Raw genomic sequence first — 24,668 nt, forward strand, 5'->3', positions numbered from 1 at the left:
ACAATGGTGCCGCAGTGAATGAGGATGACGCTGATGAGGGGTCGGCTTCAGGAAAGATCTGCGCCTTCGCCACTGTGTGGATCTGGTGAAGTTTCCCATCTTTATAAAAACACTAAGGCAAAGGAATGCCGCCATTTTATACTGAATACCAGTTGCCAGAGCTGTGGTGTGAGTGGCTTCAGTTCATACAGCGTTTCAATGTTGCCACAGACAAGTCTTGATAAACCTCAATGTGATGTGCCCCAAAAGAAATAAGCAGACACTGCTTTTCTAGCCACCTGCCGTATTTGCTCTTTATCTTTATAGTACTGAAACAAACCACAATATATCTAGGCTGCTTATTTCAGGGTGCTCCCAGCATTCTATGGGTTCTGTCATCAAGATGGTGGTACTGTCCCAATCTAGTAGAGCACCTGTGATTCCCCGCACCATTCTCTCACAATCTGCATACGTAGGTGTCTCAGTTCATAGAAGCGCAAATTATGCCTTCTATTTATATTCCATTGTATGTTGCATGGCCCCACCGCTCCACAGTAATCAAAGCCAGATAGGTAACAGTCTTGCCAGAAGCGCTCATACCAATAGTTTCAGAATCTCCTCCACTTTTATAAATGCAGTTTATGCAGCTCCACAGTGCCTGGGAAGATGAATATAAAGCTTATAATGAGGGGTCTGCTCAGAACTCTGAAGCTAGGCTGCCATTGCTGGTGCTGACATTACTTCCTGTCTGGCATTTTAAATTGAATGATATTTTTATAGTGTCTGGATCTCTGTACACTGAGCAGTGATTTATTTGTAGGGAATGTCTAAAAATTAAGGACCATATAGTCAAAGGATTTATGCTCCTAACTTTGGGAGTTATGTACATAAATTGGCCTCTTAGTAAGTTTACTAGGTCTGAATTCATAACTTTATACTAAAAAGTCACTAAATTTAGGAATATAAAAATTGGGTGGCAGCAGTGATGGAGCAATTCAATAAGCTGGCGCCTAGTGTTAGGCACCAAATATGCACTTATGTTACAGAATGCTGGTATTTATGTCCATAAGTGCCTAGGTGCTATTCTAAATTATGTGCTAAAGTAACTTAGTATGTAACTGCGAGGGCAGTGTACATTTGGGCAGAGTCTGTGTGGACTATGGTGTGTCGCCAAGTGACGTATGCAACTGAAAGAGTGCTATTAGTTGCACATGTTGCATGGTGTACTAAGGCGCACCAGCGTTTGCCAGCCATTGACTTGCCATAGGTGAGCAGTAGCGTACCAAGGGGTGGGGGTGGGTCTGCCCCAGGTGCACGCCGCTGGGGGGGGGTGCGTGTCAGCAACGCTTGTTCCCTGCTCCCTCTGTCCTGGAATGGGTTACTTCCTGTTCCGGGGCAGAGGGAGCAGGGAACGAGCGAAGTCGACAGGCACGCGGCACCCCCCCCCCCCCCCAGCAGGTAAAGATGCACCGGGGGGTGTCGTTTTGCTGGGGGGAGGTGTCCGTCATTTCGCCACTGGGGGGGGGGGGGTGCCACGCGTCTGTCGGCAACGCTCGTTCCCTGCTCCCTCTGTCCCGGAACAGGAAGTAACCCGTTCCGGGGCAGAGGGAGCAGGGAACGAGCGTTGCCGACAGACGCGCGGCACCCCCCCCCCCCCCAGCAGGTAAAGATGCACCCGGGGGGGGGGGTGTCTGTCGTTTTGCCGGGGGGGGGGGGGCGCATTGGGGATCCGCCTCGGGTGTCAGCCACCCTAGGAACGCCACTGTAGGTGGGCGCTTTACATTTTGGTGCACCAGCACAGCTTTGGGCTAGTATTCTGTAATGGCTTTAGCATGTCTAACTGCCATTATAGAATTGGCACTAAGCGTACCCCGCTATGACTTGGCACCAGTTTATAGAATTGCCCTCTAGAAGCTTAGCACTGATTTTTTTTTTCAACACTACTGTAGGTTCATAAGTCTAGGCAAAAGAATGGCACGCCTAAATTTATAAGCATAACATTTAAGCATAAATTTTAAGCTCATAAATTAATTTTCAGCTGAGAACTTATGCTCCTAAGTTTTACTGAAGATAGGACCCATATTTAGGAGCCTAACTGAAGAGCATAGGTTTAGGAGCTCAGCTTGTTTTTGAATATGGGGCTTTAAGAAATTGAGTGGAGGACTAATGTAGTTATTGGAGCAGCAATTTGATAGCCATGGAAGCTGGGGGGGGTCAAATCCTGCTTCTCTCACTGGCATTCCTTGTGATTTGGGTCAAGTTGTTTCACCCTCCATTGCTTCAGGTATCACTTAGATTGTAAATCCACTTGGATAGGGAGATAATTTGTGTAACTGTTTATAACTCTGAGCTTGGATTTGGAAAGTGGTGAGTAATTAAATCTAAAATATCCAAAATTTTAAGTTAAAACAACTGAAGACAATTTGCCCTTATTTTTAGGAGAGCCAATTTACAGTCTTAGTGCAAGCTTTGTTCATTTCTCAACAGAATTATGCTAATGCATTATACTCTGGAATTTCAGATACTGTGATGAACAAATTATAATTTTTGCAGAATACAGCAGTAAAGTTGATTTTTCAGGAAGTCCTGGTTTGAGCATGTTACTCCTTTTTTTTTTAGTCGCAGTTAATTGGCTCCCTGTCAAAGCATGTGTAAAGTACAAACTGGCATGTTTGTTTAAAATATTATATGGTCTAGCTCATGAAGGTTTGATTGACCTAATTCCGTATCTTCCATTTAGAGAAGAACCTAAGTTGAAAACTACTCACATAAAGCTAGATTTTATATATGGTGCCTAAAATTTGGAGCTGAAAAAAATCATAGAATATCACTTACATAAGCCGTGCCTAAAATTTGTCGTGGTTTATAGAATTAATGCTTAAATAGAGAGTTTGCTTGTAATTTAGATTCCACCATTTGCACCAATGAAAAAGTGGTGCAAATGCCTGCACCTAAATGTACGTGTGGAACTCCCATATTCTACAATTACATGCGCAACTCAAAACCACACCCCTAGTCTGCTCCACAAACACCTGTGACACTCCCATTTCCATGCCACCTTTTTTGGGACCCACACAAACTTTAGGCACGGATCCTGTGCCTATCTTTATGTGGGTAAATCCCAATGAAATCTAATTGGTGCCAATAATTGCTTGTTAAGCCAATTGGCACTAATTGACTTGTTAATATTAAACTGCATGCACAAATTGGGGGCATGCAAAACTTTTGGTGGCTTTTATAGAATTGGGGGGGGGGAATATTTATTTTTCTTCTTTTAAAGCTGTAAGATATAAAAAGATTTTAATGTCATTTTCCTATAAGGTAGTTGAAACGTGGAATAATCTCTCTTGCTACAAGACAGCTATCTTACGCTTTTCGTAAGAGTCTTAAAAACTTGGATGTTCCATCAGTACTTTGAACAGACTTTATCTGCTGTGACTGTTAATTTTTTTTTTTTAATTCTGATGTAATTGCTATTTATGTACGTAGTTGGTATGTTTTGTCGTTTTTAAACATTGTAAACCACATAAAGTGGTATACAAAATTGAATAAATCCAATCCAAAAATTCTTGACTTATGCTGGGTATTTTTTTTAATTGTTTTAATAATCTTAAATACTATAGTGTGATTTTTGTAGTTATTTTTGTAAACCGCTTTGGACCATTTGGGGGAGAAGGCGGTATAGAAAAACTAGATTAGGCTAGATTATATTGAATAAAAGAAAACAAGCTATAGTATTACAATTTGATTTATCCACAGCATTTGATTTGATTGACCATGCTTTACAGCTGCAGGAGTTAAACAAATTTGGTAATATCTGGTAGGGTGCTGAGATGAGTGAAGGTTTTTTTTTTTAAGATTAGGAATATATAGAGTGTACTATTGGAAAAATGGAGAATGTCCTGTGGGGTTCCTCAAGGATCCCCCACTAAATCCCACTCTAATGTTATGAGTTTCTTGGGCAGCAAATTAGAGGAGGAAGGAGTGGAAATCTTCATTTATGCTGACAGCGTTACTCGTACTCTCTTTACTAGACTTAATGCCTGATATTGAAACTATATTAAGTTCTCTCTTAGATAAAACTGAATGTTGGTGGGCCCCGGCCCACCCAGGCCCACCTGTGGCTACGCCACTGGGATAATGGTCGTCTTGTTTAGTTTTTATGGCTAACACCTCCTAAGATCAATACCCCTTGTAACTCCATTATGTTAAATGGGCTAAACTTTCAAATAGAACTATCATTGAAGATTGGTATCCTTATTTGTATCCTTATTGATTCTACGTTACCCTTACTGAGGTAAACGATGTAGTAAGGAAAGCGTTCATGACACTGAGAACTTAAGTAAATGCTTTTATTCTTGTTTTGAACAATTCAGGATATTGTTACAGGTTTTACTATTAATGCAGCTAGATGATTGTAATATCTATCGAGGCTGTTCAGTCTTTGATTAAGAGACCTAAAATGATACAGAATTGTGCCGCAAGATATGAAAGAGTTACTCCATTGATATACAATTTGTTCTGGCTTCCCATTAAGGAAAGAGTGATGTTTAAAACACTGACAATGACTTAAGTCATTGTATGGCCAGACACCTTCTTACATGGTCTCACTCTTGCCCCCATTGTTGGGTTAGGGAAAGAGAACTTTGAGACTTTCTAAGAGGTTCTACTTCCCTAATCCAAAGAGGATAAAATATGGGATGCTATCTGTGAGATCCATATCAGATGGTGAAACTTTGGAATGTCCTTCCTGGTAGCCTGTGTATTTTGACAGATTATCTTTTTTTCGAAAGAAGCTAAAAGACTATACGATTTCTTTACAGGAAAAACTTTGATTGATTTTGTGTATTACATGTGGTGGTTAGTTTATTTTATGATTTCAAGGCATGTTCTCTTCCTGGTTTTTTTTCCAGCTTCTTCTCATTATAATCCGCCTTGAGCTTATTGGTATCTTGCGGAGTAGAAATGTATTATATTAGAAAATTACATTTAATTAAAAAAAAAAAAACCTTTCAATTAAGGCAGCTCACAGCATTAGTCAGGTGAAATCTTTGCTGTAGTCCTTCTTTAAGTGCTCTTAGCTAAAACCTTTTTGTTCCCTCCCCAAGGTACTTCCAATGAAGTTGCACAGTTTCTCTCAAAAGAAAACCAAGTGATTGTGCGTATGCGTGGCTTACCTTTCACTGCCACCGTGGAAGAAGTACTGGTATTTTTTGGACCTCACTGCCCCATCACAGGAGGGAAGGAAGGTATCCTGTTTGTCACATACCCAGATGGCAGGCCTACGGGTGATGCGTTTGTGCTGTTCTCCTGTGAGGAATATGCACAGAATGCCCTGAAGAAGCATAAAGACTTGCTGGGCAAGAGATATATTGAACTGTTCAGGAGCACAGCAGCTGAGGTTCAGCAGGTTAGTAAAATGCATTCAGCCTCTTGGACCCCAACATAGGAACAAAATCCACAGTGACTTCCGTACAAAAGTTAGGGAGCAAGTCTTGGAGAAAATCTGGGTGTTCTGTTTTTGCTGTACCTCCTCTTTAACAGGAGAGAACTTTTATGTTTCAACAATTTTATTGATGATTCACCAGAATTAAACAGTCAATAGGCACAATATGCAGAAAACATTTTTTTTTACACCACAATCTGAATAAACTGATCAAAAACAAGGTAAGTGTTGTCATCAAAGTTTTAACAATTTGTTCTCACCACCCGCAAGGTTTTAGCTTGCAATTCTATGGTCTTGACTAATGAAAATTACAATAGATTCAATTGAAATTCCACGTAAACAAGATACTACCCCCTTAACTTACAGCTCCCCCATTCCACACCTAGGACTTTTATCACCCAGTAAATCTTTAATAATTTGAACACCTCAGTAGTAGTTATTCCCTAATTTTGTCTGCTGTACGGGGGAAAAAAAAGAGGGAAGAGCAATCCCATCGAAATATTGTGCTTTATCCAGCTTGTGAATCTAAAAATCCCTTTGCTACAGAATTTGTTTCAAAGTTTTTTTATGAATGACCACTCAAACATATACACGCAAACTTATCCAGGTTTACAAATGTTCACAACTGTAACTGAACACAATAGAACCCCCACCAAAAATTCCTATCAAGCTTTTCACTAGCTTTAGTTAAAGCTTCCCCTATCCCTCCTTATGTAGCAAACCCACTAACCTTAACCTCAAAGCTGACATCACAAAACAAGACCTCTTACTAAAACACACATCCAATCAACCCCCTCCCCCCCAAAGAAACAAAAAAAACAAAAAACCCCCCCCCCCACATATCCAGGGATAACTGTGCCTTTACAAAGAATTGAGCACAAAACTACATGCCCTTGGGGACAAAGATTGTACGGGCCCCAAATTGACAAAAAACCTTTCTCCTTCGTGGGGATATCCCCACCATCCTACGTTCCAATAACAAAAGCTTATGCAGTTTATTGCGCCAATGCCAAAATTCTGGCGGTGCTGCACTCTTCCACGCCCCAAGAATGAGCCGCTTGCCCAGAACACAGGCCTTGTGTATCAATAGTAGAGCCCCCTTTTTGGCTGCCGCAAATAATTTTATTATCTAAAATTATTCCCAACGAGGTATAGGAGATTTTCATCCCCAGCAACGCCTGCAAAAAACCCATCAGTCTAGACCAGAAGATCTGTATCCTCGGATTCTCCCATAGAAAGTGAAAGAATGAACCCATCTGACTGCCACATTTCAAGCACAGGGGGGGGTCCGCCACCCTTCCCATATTGAAAAATTGAATTTTTGCCATATACACTCAATGCAAAATACGAAATTGGCATTCACGTATGTCCGCATTTACCAACAATGTGAGCACTTCGGCCGATAGCTGATCAAAATCTAAAACAAGATCCGGTCTCCCTAAATCTAGAGCCCACCGGTGCCTAATGTTCTTATTTTTTAAGGAGCTATTCTCTTAAGCGCCTTATATAATCCAGAGATCGAAAGACGGTCTCCCATGACCATGGTGGTTGGGAGGCAGGGATAGTGCTGGGCAGACTTATATGGTCTGTGCCCTGAAGAGCACAGGTACAAATCAAGGTAGGGTATACACAAAAAGTAGCACATATGAGTTGATCTTGTTGGGCAGACTAGATGGACCGTGCAGGTCTTTTTCTGCCGTCATCTACTATGTATGTTACCAAAGAAATCCCTCGCTCGTTTGCCGTGTCTAACTCCCAACTCCTCGCCCGCTTGCTCACGAATATAATGAGCTAACTGGTTATGCGCAAAGAGATTACTAGAATCAGTACCCACCCCTAGAGCCCGAAGGTTCAACATCGACCCATTCACAGTCAGAACATGTTCTAATCTAGTGATAGCATTTAAACTATAGAAACCGTTTTTCAAATATGAGCAGTTTTTTTTTCCCTTATGCTGTGCTCTGTGCATAAACTTATGTGCAATCCACTTAAATATTTATACACCCCTACTATCCTATAGCGATATATGAGTGCTCAGTGACATACCATCATGCTTTGGCTGGTCTACTGCACAATGTATACTATGTTATACATCATTGCACTGCCCTCCCACTCTGCTGGTTCTCTATCTCTTAAAGAGTCCCTGAGACTAGTATATATGAGACTTAGCTTGGGGTCGGATGCATTTGGTGCGTTCAGCGCTTCTATGACATTTCAGTGCAGCAGACTGCTAATCTAGTGATACCCATGGCCCCCCATCTTCGAAACACAGGGTTGTCTATACCTGGGGAAAATAATAAATTACCCTGAATAGGCATCAAATCAGAGACTTCCGACGTTACACCCCAGTATCTATTCAAGTCCTTCTAAACCTCCCTCAAGGAACGTAGCAAGACACTTGCTCTAAAAGAGGAAGGCATCCTCTGACTAGGAACCTGCAGTAAAAAAAATATAGGTGACGGGGTCGAAAATGTTCCATTTCCAACTCTCAAGGAGTATAATCCTGTTTATCTAGCAACCAATCCCCCAAGTGACGAAACACGCAAGCTTGATTAAAACGACGCAGGTTGGGAATGCCTAAACCACCTTCTTTCCAAGAACCTAACATGAACTGTAACAGCATTTTAGGTTTACTCCTCCCCAAAGAAAAGTTCTCAACTGTCTATGCAATAAAACCAAATCCTTTGCCAGAATACGTAAGGGCAGCATTTGAAGAACATACAGCCACCTTGGAAATTCTACCATGCAAAATGTGTTCTTCCATGAAGGGAGAGAGGAAGAGCCCTCCAATGCTTCAAACATTCTGTAGTATTTTCTAATAAGTGGGAAATATTTAAATGGTATAAGGACCCTACTTTTATTGCCAGCTGTATGTCCAAATAAGTGAAAGACTGCCATGCCCACCTAAAAGGGAGGAGAGAACTTTTAAATGAGAACATGGAGAAGCCACCAGTCATTTAGTACCATATGAGATACTTTCAAAGAATACTAACAAAAAAGGTAAGTTTGGAGTATCCAGATAAAGGCAAAAGTAACTTAATTGCCTTTTAAAGTAGAGCAGATAATTGAAAGATACCAAATTATCCCTGCCAGCTGCTAGACAGCTCATAAATACAAAGTGAAAACAAACTTTGGAATGTCTGTATGCAAATAGATATTAAAAATAAAGAGTGTTAGAATGTGTAGCCCTGAAGGAAGAGAGAGATATTATATGCATCTTTCTGAGACCCTAGTGGAAGGAGGATAACCAATGGAATGCCAGGTTACAGATTATATTGCTATGATAGAATGGATCAGATTGGTGGAGAGGTAGTGCTATAAGTAAAAATGGCATTGATTTCAGCAGGATAAAAGCTCTGCATGAAACATAAATAGTGTGGAGTCTTTGATAGAAATTCCATATGTGAGGGGGAATACGATAGTGGTGGGACCAGATGGATGATAAAATGCTATCAGAAATTAGGGAAGCTAACCAATTTGGCAACACAATAAGTAGTTATTTCAACTATCTGAATATTGACTAGGTAACTATTATTTTAGGACATGGTAGCAGGTGACATCTCTAGATAAAAATAAATGACTACTTCATGGAGTAGCTGGTTCAGGAACTGACAAGGAGGGGAAGCTATTTTAGACCTAGTTCTTAAGGCAGGGTTCGCCAAATCCTGGATGTTAGGTCTGCATGGCTCCTCGAAACTGCACCCTGGCACCTGGGATTTCATACCCCCCAAATGTTTTTCTTCTTTCACAGTTCTGGTTCAGAAGCTTCTCTTCCCAGCTCTGCACAACGATTGGGCTCTGTATTTCAGCCATATGGTGAGGAGATTCATGAAGTCTCGTGGGACTTGAAACTGTGGTTCAAACACAGGTTTCAGTCTCGCAGGCCTGGCAGCTGTGGAAGGGAAGGAAGAGGTACCTCTGAGGCTGTGACCCATGATGGGTAGCAGGGTTACATCTTCAGCTCAACCAGCTGCTGGGCCAAGCATGTAGCAATGGAGGGGAGACTTAGGAACCCAGTATTGGGACTCTGCAGCTGGCAAGTCCCATGTAATTATGGCGGGCAGTGGCAGCGAAGCATAGCAGGAAAGCCAGTAATGCTTGGGGGGGGGGGGGGGGGACTCAGCTTCTGTGCTGAAGGTAAGCAATGTCCCCACCCACTCCACACAGACTTCCTGTTATATTGGGCCGTGACATAGCCTACCTTAAGCGCAGGCCCTGTGCTGTTTCTTGTTTTAACTGGTGGCCTTCCTGCTGATTTGCAGTTGTTTTTCCTGGCCCATTCAATGTTAGGATGAGTGACAGGAAAGACAGTGGACCTCCTGGGGGGGTGGAGGGGAATGGAGTGGGATATACTGGACAACTTGGGGGTGGGGGGGTGGGAGGTGGAGGACCAAGTGGGAGATATCAGACTACCAGGGAGGAGAAGAAGGGGGGGGGTGTCAATGTGTATTGTCCTAGAGTAAAGGGAAGGGGATATGCTGGACTGGGGGGGGGGGGGGGGGGGAGCAACTTGAAAATACATTTCTTTCTTAAGGCTTTTATCACCACTTAAGATTGCCCCAAGGATTTCCTTGCTGTTAGTCATGAAGCCCTTATTTTGTAGGCCCTGGGCTGGTTACAATAAGTAGGTATTTCAACTATCTGAATATCGATTAGGTAACTATTACTTTAGGACATGCTAGCAGTTGACATCTCTAAATAAAAATAAATGACTACTTTGTGGAGTAGCTAGTTTAGGAACTGAAAGAGGGGAAGCTATTGTGTAACTTTTGTGTATTCTCTTACCACTCCCTCCCTTATGTTTTGTTTAGGGTTAATTTCTCTTACTCCATTCCCCTTTTTTTCCTTTTTCTAACCAATAGTTTACTTGAATTTGTGAACGGCTTAGATTTTATCGATTTTCGGTATATTAGTCTTCCTGTGGAGCTATGTTATTGAAGTAATCAAAAAAATAGTAAAACATAGCCAACTTAAAAAAAACCAAAACAAAGTAGTGATTATATTATGTCGATAGTGATGAAGTGATGTAAAGATTTTTATTTTGAAAAGTGATTTTAGCCACGGTTGATGTGAACACAGCCTTCAGCTATTCTCTTCATTTCAGAGGATTAAGAACAAACGGTGAGCTTTTTGCAGCCCCATTTGTATCACCTTTCAAAATAAAAATCTTTACATCACTTCATCACTATCAACATATAATCACTATTTTTTTAAAGTTGGATATGTTGTATTATTTTTTGATTACTTCTATAACTTCTGATGACACTGGTATATTTACATTTTAGAACTGGTTATTTTTTATGTTCATAATACATATGTATTTGTTGAAACACTGGTAACACTGTGATGCATGTACATTTTATAATTAGTTATGTATATTCACAGTATATATGTATTGGCTCCTTTAGAAGTCTTTTTATATTTTTATTGTTTTTAATACATGATTTATAATTATATTTGTTTTTATATAGACCCCTGACGCAGGCGCTTTATGCCAAAACACGGCTCGTCTCGGGTCAATGATAAATGACGTACAATTAAAGTCGCTTCACTGACTCCCTATCCGCATACGGTTCAAACTTCTCCTTTTGACCTACAAGTGCATCCACTCCGCAGCTCCTCAGTATCTTTCCGCTCTCATCTCTCCCTACACTCCTCCCCGTGAACTCCGTTCGCTGGGTAAATGTCTCCTGTCGTCCCCCTTCTCCCCTACTGCTAACTCCCGGCTCCGTTCCTTCTATCTCGCAGCTCCCTATGCCTGGAATAGACTCCCTGAGCCAGTACATCAGGCTCAGTCTCTGGCTGTCTTCAAGTCTAGGCTTAAAGCCCACCTCTTTGCTACTGCTTTCGACTCCTAACCATGACTCTCTTACTCAACACCCTCACTTATCACCCCTACCACTGCAATTTCCCCACCCCTAGCTGTCTGTTCGTCTGTCCAATTTAGATTGTAAGCTCTGTTGAGCAGGGACGGTCTTTTCATGTTAATTTGTACAGCGCTGCGTAAGTCTAGTAGCGCTATAGAAATGTTTAATAGTAGTAGTAGTAGTAATTAAAGACTTTGCCCCACTTGTGAAGGCTCCTGGTACTTTTTTTGTTTTCTGGACTCTCTCTTCTCTTTTCACAAAAAGTAGATGCTTTCCATCAGTACCCCTTGTGAAATGTTCGCTTCTACAGTTGCCCAACTGACCACACTTGCGCAAAAGCATGCCTGGTTTCCATTTCTGGTAAACGGTGTGGGTGCATATTGCTGTCTTGTGCAAAAATTGCATTGCACCACTGTCCTGCAAAGTCCAGGCCGGGTCATAAGTTCAGTTGGGATGAACAGATCTGACAGGTAGTCTTGTATTTCTTCCCGAGGAGTGCTCAGAATGTATAAACGAGACCACCGAACCCAAACTGCATAAAAAAGATTTAGCAGATAGCAGTTACCAGACCAGTTGTTAGGCCCACCATCAGATTCCCACAGCTACATAATCTTCAAAATTCCTTTTGCTGTCATGGTTATTGCAGAATTGCCTGAAATTTGCTGATGTAATTTTGTGCAAATATTATTGCCTTGTACAATTAAGTGATTGTTTTGAAATGTAAAATTAACTGTTCCTATGTGTTTAGGGTATGTCCTTATGCTGACTCGCCGTTTCATAAGTACATGGCTGTATATAATGACCACTAGTGCTATTTTTAGGGTAACTTGTTTCAGTTGCACATGATATAATTTTTAAAAAAAAATGCAGCAATTGCCTCAACCAATAAGTTTAACATCCAGTGGATCAAAAGGAATTTTTATAGGAAAAATGATTTCACCCATTCAATCAATACTTAAACAGTGATCCACAATATGTATGGCACAACATACATTATATGGAAGAGAAGGGGTCCACTCATCAAAGTAGGAGAGGTATTGATCACCACCCTTCTTGGAGAACAAAAGCAACGTTCCGAAATTCACATAAACTGTGCAGAGAGGTTTTGCAAGTAAGAACAAAAAAAAGCATATTCTCAAATTTAAAAATGAAGTCCATATGAAGTGTTCAAAAAAATCACAAAAAAAAAAGCCCCACAAAAAAAATGCTCTAAAATTAACCAAGTGTACGTAAATTATTCCAAAGAACTGTACAAAAAAATCACTCCATCAGTGTCGTATACCTTCATAATTTCAAAGATAAATAATGTTCAGCTAAGGCATTAAGCAGATGACATTGTATGCATAATACAGAAAAGAAACAGGTGGAAAAACAACTTCAAGGGATCAATCCAAGACAAGGGGTGAGATGCTCCAAAAAAACTTTATTGAGCATCTCACCCCTTGTCTTGGATTGATCCCTTGAAGTTGTTTTTCCACCTGTTTCTTTTCTGTGTTGGATTTTTGTGGAAATTTTTGGACCTCTTTTGTTTTTGCGATTGTATGCATAATACCTAACACAAATTTAAAGAACACATAAAGGAGACAACATGCACAAATTTAAAGAACACATAAAGGAGACAACATACATAGATAAAAATAAATCAGTGTCACTCATATTACTGATAGAGCTATTTCTGTAGTTATTTCTCTAACAACCAAATTCTCACTTGCCAGTTTACATACCCTAATGTGTAATCTAGGACGATGGTTCTCAACCCTGTCCTTGGGACACACCCAGCCATTGAGTTTTCAGGATCATATGAGCAGAGACTTGCTGACCTGAACATGTATACCCTGGAGGAAAGGAGGAACAGGGGTGATATGATACAGACGTTCAAATACTTGAAAGGTATTAATCCGCAAACAAATCTTTTCCAGAGATGGGAAGGCTGTAGAACGAGAGGACATGAAATGAGATTGAAGGGGGGGGGGGGCAGACTCAGGAAAGATGTCAGGAAGTATTTTTTCACAGAGAGGGTGGTGGATGCTTGGAATGCCCTCCCGCGGGAGGTGGTGGAGATGAAAACGATAACGGAATTCAAACATGCGTGGGATATGCATAAAGGAATCCTGTGCAGAAGGAATGGATCCTCAGAAGCTTAGCCGAAATTGGGTGGCGGAGCAGGTGAGGGGAAGAGGGGTTGGTGGTTGGGAGGCGAGGATAGTGGAGGGCAGACTTATACAGTCTGTACCAGAGCCAGTGATGGGAGGCGGGAAATACTGCTGGGCAGACTTGTACGGTCTGTGCCCTGAAAAAGGCAGGTTCAAATCAAGGTAAGGTATACACATGAGTTTATCTTGTTGGGCAGACTGGATGGACCATGCAGGTCTTTTTCTGCCGTCATCTACTATGTTACTATGTATGAGAGAGATTTTCATGTCAAGAAAGCAGTTCATGCAGATTAATTTTGTGCATAGTCATTGTGGATATCCTGAAAATCCTACTGGTTGAGTGTGCCCCGAGGACTGATTTGAGAACCGCTGATCTAGGGATAGAAGAACCGTATTTGAAAACAGCATAGGTGATATAACAGAATAGGCTGAGAGTAGATAAAGCAGTTTTATTTATTGGGATTTATTAACTGCCTTTATGAAGAGATTCACCCAAGGCGCTGTACAGCAGATACAGTTTAACAAAGCTTAAAATTTTGTTAGCATAATAGTAAAATGACCAAGAATAAACAAATACAGTAAATGAGGTAAACTTGAAAACAGTAAATTGAAACCTTTACTAGCACTTGAATTCAAATACCAGAGACATAATACAATGTTAGCATAATACTAATGATACACCTAATAAGCAAGCATTAGAACATTCAACTAACAGATATTATGGTAAAGATTTTCTACAATACAGCATACCAAATAGCAGATATATGATGGGAACAAGATGCGTGGTACAGAGTCAGTTGGGATAATTTGATGGTTAGCTAAACTCAAGGCAAGTTCTTTCTATAGGTAAGCAAGAGATAAGGAACTGAGCTAAGTTACCGTATGTATAGCAAGCTAGTCCAGGTGGTGAATGAGTGTATAGTCAGTCACCCTATGTATTAAAGGGAGAAGAGCCAGGCTTTCACCTGCTTCCCATAGAGGTAGTCTCAAGCTACATGTAGCCCCTCAGACTACATTCCAGTGGGGGCTACTCCTGAAGGCTCGTTGAGATTATTTTTTAGTTACTGCTATATTGTGAAATAAATATAAATATTTATGCAGTTTTTCTGTTACATATTGATTCAGCAAAGATGAGATTGGTGTTTTGCATATATAAAGTTGCTTATAGACACACACTTTGTATGTGTAGTGTAGCAGCTCAACTGCTGATTTAATAACTCAACATTTTGTTTGCTTGTCTACAGTGAGAGAATTATGGGATTTCAGGTCCTCATGTTCTCTTTTTTATTTTTGTGCAGGTGTTGAACAGATACTCTTCTACCCCTCTGATTCCTCTACCAACCCCTCCAATCATTCCTGTACTACCTCAGCCATTTCTGCCTGCGGCCAACGTCAGGGACTGTGTCCGCCTGCGAGGACTTCCATACGCTGCTACTATTGAGCACATCCTGGAGTTCCTGGGGGAGTTTTCTACCGATATCCGAACACACGGAGTTCACATGGTATTAAACCATCAGGTAGGCAGGGGATATGCTCTTACTAAACTAGATCCTGCAGTGCCTGTTAGATTCTTAGATTCTATCTGTTAATGCTGTGGTACAAAGTTTTTAAAACTAAGTGGATAAGACTATGGAGATTAGTTGATAAAATTTGCTTTTTATATTTTTATTTTGCCTAACACTAGCCTACAATTCCTCCTTTAAACCCTCCTTGTAAATTAAGTGCTGCCACAGTAGATTTCCTTAGTGACTTCACTCCAGCTGTTGGTTCACATTTGATCGTGTTATGATCACCGTTTCCCAGTGGACCCAACACCGTTAATTCTCATACTATGCCCTACATTCTACTAAGGACTAGATCTATAATAGCTCCTCCTCTTGTCGGTCCCTGGACCAGTTGCCCCAAGAAGCAGTTATTGATTACATCTAGGAGTTTGTTCCCATTGGCTCCCTGAAGTAATATTTTTTCCAGTCAATATTGGGTTAATTGAAATCACCCATTATAGTGTTGCCCAGTTTTCCAGCTTTACTAATTTCTGTAAACATTTCTTCATTTGTCTGTTCGTTCTGTCCTGGCAGATAGTAGTACAGCCCTACAAGTATACTCCTTCCCTTCACACATGGAATTTCTATCTATAAGGATTTTGTGTTGCTGTTTCATAGTAACATAGTAGATGACGACAGAAAAAGACCTGCACGGTCCATCCAGTCTGCCCAACAAGATAAACTCATATGTGCTATGTTTTGTATATATCTTACCTTGATTTGTATCTGCCATTGTCAGGGCACAGACCGCATAAGTCTGCCCAACCACCAGCCCCGCCTCCCTCCACCGGCTCTTCTACTACTACTACTACTACTACTACTCAACATTTCCAAAGCGCTACCAGACTCGCGCAGCACTATACTGCCACCCAATCTCGGCTAAGCTTCTGAGGATCCCTTCCTTCTATAGAATGTTTGTTTTCTTTGATTTAATTCTTTCTTTAACATATAGCACAACCCCCCCACCCCTCCACTTTTATCATTGTGATATAATTTGTACCATGATAAGTATCCCAATGATAGTCATCCTTCCACCAGGTCTGTGAGATGCCTATTATATCTGCCTCTTCATTTAGTGCTATCTAATCTCCCTTATTTTGTAGGTTTCTAGCATTAGTATAGACACACTTCAAATTGTGTTTTTTACTTGCATCTACAAGATGCTTAGAAGTTGACGGGGATAATTTGCATAAAACTTAAAATTTTGACAGCAGTAAAATGTCCAAATGTAAGAATAAATAAATATAATTAATGAGGTAAATTTGGAGACAGGCAAATTGAATCTTTTTCACCAAAATGGTGATGGATGCCTGGAGTGCCCTCTCGGTGGAGGTGGTTGAGACAAAAACAGTGACAGAATTCATAAAGGCTGGGATAAATAGAGGATCAAAGGAAAACAAATGACTACAGAGGGGGTGTAACCTGCACAGGAATGGCAAGTACAAGCCTAAACAAAAGTCACAGAGGAGGTAATCTGCACGTTCTCCACAGAGTGACAGGTACAGCTGTATTACCTTGCTGGGCAGACTAGATGGACCGTGTTTTTCTTTATATGATGTCTATTACTGTGTTACTATAAACCCTAATAATAGGAATCACATGATTAGTGTCAGAAATGTATACATTAAAACCAGGGCTTAATTTCTAGGGTAACGGCCTGCAACACAGTTCCATCACTCCTTTTCAGACTCCAAATCAGCAGAGGTGTTTTGCTCCAGTCTGTCCCTTCAAGGCAGCCTACAAAGGAAGCAAAGGGGTAAGCCTGGAGCAGAGATCAGACACTCTAATCCATAAGCCAGCCCCTCTTCTCCAGTTGCTTCTGCCCATGGCCCACCTACCTGCCCCCTCCACTTCCTCAGTTCCACTTCCTTTTTGTCTACATATTAAGCCCTGGGTAAAACAGCACAGTAGAACAATCCTATAACAGAAATATAACTGTAAGCAGGGTTCAAATGATATATCATGGTAGGTAGCAGTGGTGTACCTTGGGTATTTGTCACTCAGTGATGCCGGTCATTTTTTTTTTTTTTAACACCCCCTCTAAAATCCAGTACTAGGTATACTGAGAATATAAAACACAACAAATGTCACTCAGGACCTACAGAGCAATTCCATCATATTAGCAGTAACGTCTACCAATCACACAAGGGTGTACCTAGGAAAAGGCAGCATCTTAAACATTGCTGTGAGCACTAGAACATCAGTACCACATATTGTAAAACTAAACAAGCCAGAATAGTACAGATTGTCGATCATAGAAACATAGCAACATGACGGCAGATAAAGGCCAAATGGCTCATCCAGTCTGCCCATCCTAGGGGCGTAGCCAGACATCCAACTTTGGGTGGGCCTGGACTCAAGATGGGTGGGCAGAAGAACCCCTCCCTGTCCCACAGGTGATTTGATCTCTCCTTGTCTCATCTGCTATTTACAAGGTATGCAGGAGGGACAGTTGTTGGGAGTTTTCAGCTGGTGGGGCTAGGGAATCAGCATAGGTATGCTGCTACTGGGTGGGCCTGAGCCCAAAGTGGGTGGGCCTGGCCTACCCTTGGCTACACCACTGGCCCATTCTCTATAACCACTATTTCTTCCTTTTCCTAAGGGATCCCACGTGTCTGTGCCATGCTTTCTTAAATTCTGACCTCCACCGGGAGGCCATTCCACTCTTCCACCACCCATTCCGTGAATGAATACTTTTTTAGATTCTTCCTAAGCCTTTTTTTTTTTTTTTTTTTTTTACCACCCACATCCAAAACAGATGAAAAATATGCCACTAGCTCATTCCAAAATATCTGTGTAGATAATACGCTGAAATCTTCTGCTCAGTGCGCGGCGGTGACCAAAAAGGCAAACAGTATGCTAGGAATTATTAGGAAAGGAATGGTTAATAAGACCGAAAATACTATACTGCCTCTGTATCACTCCATCATGTGACCTTACCTTGAGTATTGCATTCAGTTCTGGTCGCTGTATCTCAAAAATGATATAGCAAAATTAGAAAAGGTTCAAAGAAGAGCAACCAGAATGATAAAGGGGATGGAACTCTCAAAGGGGTTAGGGCTCTTTAGCTTGGAAAAGAGACAGATGAGGGGAGAGAGAATTTGAGGACTACAAAATCCTGAGTGGTGTAGAATGAGTAGAAGTAATTTTTTATTTTTACTCATTCCAAAAGCACAAAGACTAGGGGACACTCAAGCAAGTTACATGGAAATATTCTTAAAACAAATAGGAGGAAATATTTTTTCACTCAACAAATAGTTAAGATCTGGAATTCTTTGCCGGAGGATGTATTAACTGCGGTTAGCGTGTCTGAGTATAAAAAGGTTTGGAAAAGTTCCTGGAGGAAAAGTCCATAGTCTGCTATTGAAACAGACTTGAGGAATCAACTGCTTGCCCTAGGATTGCTAGCATGAAATGTTGTCACGATTTGGGTTTCTACCAGGTACTTATGACCTGGCTTGGCCACTGTTGGAAACAGGTTACTCGTCAAGGTGGATCATTGATCTGACCCATTATGGCTACTCTTATGTTCTGCCTCTTCCATCCAGTGTCTGCCCCCTCTGTCCCTGCCTCTCCCATCCAGCGTCTGCCCCCTCTTTTTTTACCTGATGCAACCCCCCCATGCTGCTGCTCCCACTTCTATGCCAAACTAGCAGCAAAAAAAAAAAAGGCTAAAAAATGTCAAGAATTGCGGGGCCTTACCTACCCGTGGCTGCTAGCTGTGCTCTGGAATGGAACTGGAAGTGACATTAAAAGGGCGGGATCTGTAGACATGGGTAGTGCAGACCCCGTAATCTTCTGATTTTATTTGTTTGTCACCACTGCTGCTAGTCTGCGGGAGAAGTACCAGTGGTGGCAGCTGGAAGAAGGCACGGTACCAGCCAGAGTAGAAGGCAGCAGCAGTGGCCCAGCAGGGGTGGAGGCTTGAGGAAAACGTAGGATTGGCCAGAGGAGAGGCAGTAGCTGCATTCCGAATAGAGGGACTGGAGCAGCGGGAGCGGAGCACCCCCTTTTGATTTGCACACGGGGCAGACTGCCCCAACTGCCCTGTCTTGGTATGCCACTCTTAAGTAGCATAGAGGAACATTCATATAACAGATGATAAACATAGTGTCAGTACAGGGGAATAGCCACCAAGGTGAAGGAACAAAGGAACCCATGTGGAATGCACATAGTCAGTAGTAAAGTATGGTGAAAGGATGAGGCTTCCAGCACTAGACATTCGAACACTGGTAGGTTCTCAAAGGCGGTTTTTATTGAAAACAGCTAAGACCAGACATGGGACTTTTGTTTCAAAGAAGCCTGTCTCTGGGGTCTGCTGTGAGTGAAGTCTGAAAACATTCTTCCAATACCAAATGCAAAATAATCTAGAAAGGCATCTGAGTACTGGCATCCAGTGAGAGTGAGGCATCCAATGAGAGTGAGAAGCATACTCTTAGATGCCTTTCTTGAATATTATTTTGGTTTTGGAAGAGTTTTTTTCTGACTTCTTACAGCAGGCTTCTTTTAGCTGAACCACTGTCCCTTGTTGGGTCTTAGCTGTTACCAATAAAGATTGCTTTTGAGAACCTACCAGTGTATGAGTATCTAGTGTGGAAGATTCATCCTTTTACTCTAGTTTCCTATAAACATAATGTCAGCAGAATGCAAATGACATACCATAATAGGTAAGTATTAGAGCATTCAAATAACATAGATATGATGCTCACAGCTAAATTGGTTACTAGTTATATTTCGGATGCAGTATAAAGTTTTGATACAAGTATACCAATATTTGTTTTCATCAGTACCTTGGTATTTGAAATAGATGGTTGTTTTATATTTAAATCATTTTTATGGACAGCAGAACAAAAGCAAACTCTACACAACAGAAGAAGCCAAATGTACCAAAAACAGAAAAACTCCAACAAGGGAAAAGGGAAATGGAAATGGGACTTGATATACCGCCTTTCTGAGGTTTTTGCAACTACATTCAAAGCAGTTTATATTTATTCAGGTACTTATTTTGTACCAGGGGCAATGGAGGGTTAAGTGATTTGCCCAGAGTCACAAGGAGCTACAGTGGGAATCGAACTCAGTTACCCAGGATCAAAGTCCACTGCACTAACCACTAGGCTACTCCTCCAACAACACAATGCAATTAGTTTAAGCACTCTAGTTTTAAAGAAAAATGTCACCCTCCCCTCCCCCCACTCCCACAAGGTCAAAGAAAACCAAACTGTTGCCCATCATATGGCACTCCCTGAAAAGGCTCCCAGTTTGCCTGGAACTGTCGACCAGCTGGAGAGGTCCATTGCAAGATTCACCAGTGTTCCATTGTAAGTACATGGATCATGTCTGTTCTCCAGTGTTGCTGCGTGAGTCAAGATCACCTGTGATATCAGCATGGACCACTTAAGAATACAAAAGACCATCCCTTTTGACTCCCAGTGAGCAAGGAATGGTGAATCCATTCCAGGTGGAAACACTGGATTATGGCTCAAAGGCAGCACTGGCCTGATCTGAGAGTTAAAACCAAGAAATTTGCTAAGCCAATGCCAGGTAGCCCAAAGAGGGCGGCAGTTCAATAAAATCCCTGGGTAAACCTGGGAGCTGGGAAGTTTGCACAGGTAGATGAAGCTACTATGAACAAGGTCTCTAACAAGGTACAAGTGAAATACTCGGTCTTCCGGAACAAGTTATTAATGTGCCGCATTCTACAACTGATGGTTAAATATCGCATGCTGAGAAGACCCAGACCTCCCTGCTCTCGAAGAACAACAGCAACCTAGGACGCCTTCCCCTCCAAAGATAGTGCTGGAGGGCAGAGTTCAACAGTCTCTCTTCCTTGGTTCTCAAATAGAAAGGTAACATTTGAAAAAGATGCAGCCAACATGGGGCAAGAAACACATTAAACTAATTCTCCCCAAGAGGAGACAAAGGATAGGCCTGCCATGCCTGGAGCTTGGCCTTGGTTTCAGCTAATAGGGGACCCATATTAAGAGAGTATAATCGTGACACCTTTCCACTGGAATGTGTACCCCCAGATCCTTAATGCTGCCCTCCACCCACTGTAACGAAAAGTGGCCCTGGCAATTCAGTTGAACAGATGGAAGTGCTGGCAAGGCAAAGGGTTTATCCAGATTCAGTGTAAAGCCAGATAAGAAGCCATATTTTTCCATCAATTCAGTCGTCACCAATAAAGATGGCTGAGGATTGGTGAGGATGAGTAACAAGTTGTCTTTCAATCCTGGGGACATTAGGAGGTGAGTAGATTGGAACAGTTATTGGGGGAGGAGAGTACTCTTATTTCCTATGAGGTGCTTGAGCAAAAAATGGGATGGAATGGGGGAACCGGTTTGCATACTGTCGGGTCAAGCATTACATGACCTCCTTGGAGGCAAATATGCTTCAACAGCACATGGGAGTGAAACTGAGGGCCTTTTTTGATGCCACCTCTGAGAAGATTAGTGTTTCGGGCGGGGAGGGGTTTGCAGTTTCCATGTTGCTATACCTTCAGTACACTAAGGGTAGTTGGGGGTGGGGTGGGGATTGTCGAGACATTTTTTTTTTCTTGCTGTTGTGCCATATCACTCCCTTAGTGGGTTTGCTGGCCAGGTCGTGGACTGTGATTCAGGTGTTCATGGTTCCAGTTTCCCCTTAGTCCCATTGGCTGTAGTCTACTTGAGGGTGGGAGGATTTAGGGATTGGGTTGGAAATGTTAAGTTTGACAGATTGAGCTTTTCTGTTTTATTATTGTTTGATTTGTTCCTTGAATTTTTGTACTTCTACACTGTTTGCTATGTCCTTTTCGCACTGTCATCAATAAAAATGTTGAAACCTAAACATGTGATTTATAAACCACCTTTATGAAGGGATTAACCTAAGGTGGTGTACAGTAAGTATAGCTTGAAATATATAACTTAAATTGTACTACCAGTGTAATACCAGCAAGATGACAAAACGTCAGTGCAATACAATGGAGTATTTATTCCAGATGCGTGTGTTATGTATGTACCCCTCTTGTCAGACCGCCCCCACCCCGCTTATACCTTAAAATTATCTTCCTCTACTCTTTGCCTAGGCAGCAGCACTCGTAGGCTACCTGTGGCCTGCACTGAGACTTTCTGTGAACCATTCTGCCCCGTCTGATGCAACTTCCTGTTTTGTGAAGGACAGCACCATTCACAGAGAGAGCCCCAGTGCAGGCCGCCTGTCACGAAATGCCTAGCCACCTGCCTGGGGTTACCCTGCGGCCACTTAGAGGGTCTATCCCCAGCACAGCTCAGGTCTGCCTGCACCTGTACTCTACATTAGCACCCTCCTCCCACCAACTGGGTCACAACCGCCTCTGGGCGACCCTCCCGCTCTCCATTTATTCCCCAGTGATTTCTAGGTTACTGGAGCCACACTCCCAATGGTCCCACAGTTCCCAGGAAGCACTCACAGACCCAACACACAAACCACCAGGATTCTTAAGACAGGCAGAGGCAATAAACCAATTATTTATTGTATTAAAAATTAAACAATGAACAAAAAATGTGCGAACAAAAAATGTGCAATCAGCAAAATAAGTAACAGGTAACTGAAATATGGATCAATTATAAAACTAACTAAATGTTTGCTTACTTCCTAGAAAGTACCTGGGGAGATCAGGGTATATATCTGTTCACAGAGCTTCAGCAAAGAGATCTCACTCTCTCACTCACTCACTCACTCACACTCTCTCTCTCTCTCACTCTCTCACACTGCCGCCAGCATTTGCTGGGTAACTTCAAACTCCAGGCCAATCAGAGCCCAGAACAGTCAAGTTTCAAATAAAAACTGGTGCCATCACTAAAGGCACTTCCTATTATCTGTGTGCCAACTAAAAGAAAAAGTCAGTCCTCTGTAACAGCTTTAAGCATAAACATGCCACCATCTGGCGGCCAAACAGGTGACATATACGTCAGACATATTTAAGACAGGAAAATATCCAATACATTTTACAGGTTTAATACACACTGTTTCTTCAAACCACCTATGAGGGCTGCTGCCTGGGTGAAGACTGTAGTGGAGCAAGTGATTCTAATGTGTGTTGGGAAAGGGGGCACCCCCTGTTAAAAAAATAATAATAATAAATAAAAATAATTGCTCCTATGCCTCTGCTACAGTACACTGAACAATGAGGTTAACCTGGAGATGGGCTTACTAAGTCCTTTTTATAACAATATATGCAGTATTTTATGTGTATATTTGTGTGTGTGTGTGTGTGTATATATATATATATATATATATATATATATATATAGGCATTTGAGATGCAGATAATAATTTCACCCATAAAAACTCTAGGGGCCCAATAGTCAAAGGATTTATGAGCTTAATTTTGAGTTATACTCCTAAATTGTAGGAAAATTTATGGGAGCAGAGTGCCTAAATTTATAATCAAAATTTCACTAATAGGTTACCTGTCTGGCAGCGTCACCTGAGAGGCCAAAGCTGGGGGTGGGGGGGAGTCTCTTCAAAACCAAGATAGGGCATTTCAACATCTGATCTAGAAAACGGGAAAACTTTGTGCAAGATTTATACTACTGGAAACCAGCCCTAGGCAGTAACTTAACGAGGGAAATATTTAATCTAGGAAAATGTATTGTTCCATTCTGACTTGTAGATCCATAGCAGGTATAATGTTACCTGCTGGTCCATGCAGGTCACTCTTCTGTTGAGTTGTTCTGAATGTGGAGGAAAGTTCATAAGGGCGTCTTGTGTACAGAGAGACCTCTCAGGCAGTGAAGCCCCTATTCTGTAAATTGTGTTTACATACACAACAGCATTTCAAATTGTCAGGCATGAATACAGCGCTAGAATAGCGTGACCTCTCACCTTCTACCTGTTGCAGTACAGTAATATCTTGCTGGTACAGGGGCATAAGCTAAAATCTTAACTCAAAATTGGATACATTCCACTCTTTTGCTCTGAGTGAAGTTATGGCTGAGCATGCCAGTCTGGCCTGCAGGATGACCTTTTTACTTTAAAGAAATGCATGGAATTTATTAGTAAATACCCTTAGGGTGATTTACCCATTCAAAAGTTAATTGAATAGCACAGTGGCTCTTTAATTACAAGTACACAGGAGGTTTGCTTTCTTTATTTGGACTTCATTTATTGCCTCAGCTGCAAGAAATAAATAGCAGTGATTCTCAAGCTGGTCTCGGAACACCACCATAATGAATATGCATATGAGAGATTTGCATGCATTGATATGCTGCATGCAAATCTGTTTTGTGCATATTCACTGTGGTTATCCTGAAAACCAGATTGGTTTTGTCGTACTCCAGGGCCAGTTTGAGAAACAGAGATGTACAGTGATTAAAAAACAAAAACAAAAAACAACCCCCCCCCCCCCCCCGAATCCCAAAGGAAATGAACATACACATAAGCCTAAGTAGCTGTATATCAAATATTATATACTGTAGGAACAAATATGCTTTATGTATCTGATTTTGTGTGTTCTTGAGTGGTGATCCAGTTGATCTTGTTTCCCATAGAGAAATTTATAAATTGTTAGTTTTGATGAATATTTTCTAAATGGTTTAACCAGTGCTTTTTTTGTAGAAAAAAAGGTGCCGGTACTCATTATGGGCGGGGTCACCACATATGGATCCACCCCTATGATAGCCACACCCACATTAACCACACCCCCTATACCAGCCATGGC

At 41.6% G+C, this 24,668-nt stretch overlaps 1 protein-coding gene across 1 annotated transcript in view; it reads left to right on the top strand.

Moving 5' to 3' along the window:
- Window positions 1–24,668, top strand: part of ESRP1 (epithelial splicing regulatory protein 1) — a 205,518-nt gene that overhangs the window by 115,897 nt on the left and 64,953 nt on the right. Inside the window, 2 exon segments of the mRNA XM_030216735.1 lie at window positions 5,088–5,389; window positions 14,744–14,962. Coding sequence (XP_030072595.1) covers window positions 5,088–5,389; window positions 14,744–14,962 — 521 coding nt within the window.

The sequence above is a fragment of the Microcaecilia unicolor genome, chromosome 1, assembly GCF_901765095.1.
Source record: "Microcaecilia unicolor chromosome 1, aMicUni1.1, whole genome shotgun sequence".
Classification (NCBI taxonomy): domain Eukaryota; kingdom Metazoa; phylum Chordata; class Amphibia; order Gymnophiona; family Siphonopidae; genus Microcaecilia; species Microcaecilia unicolor.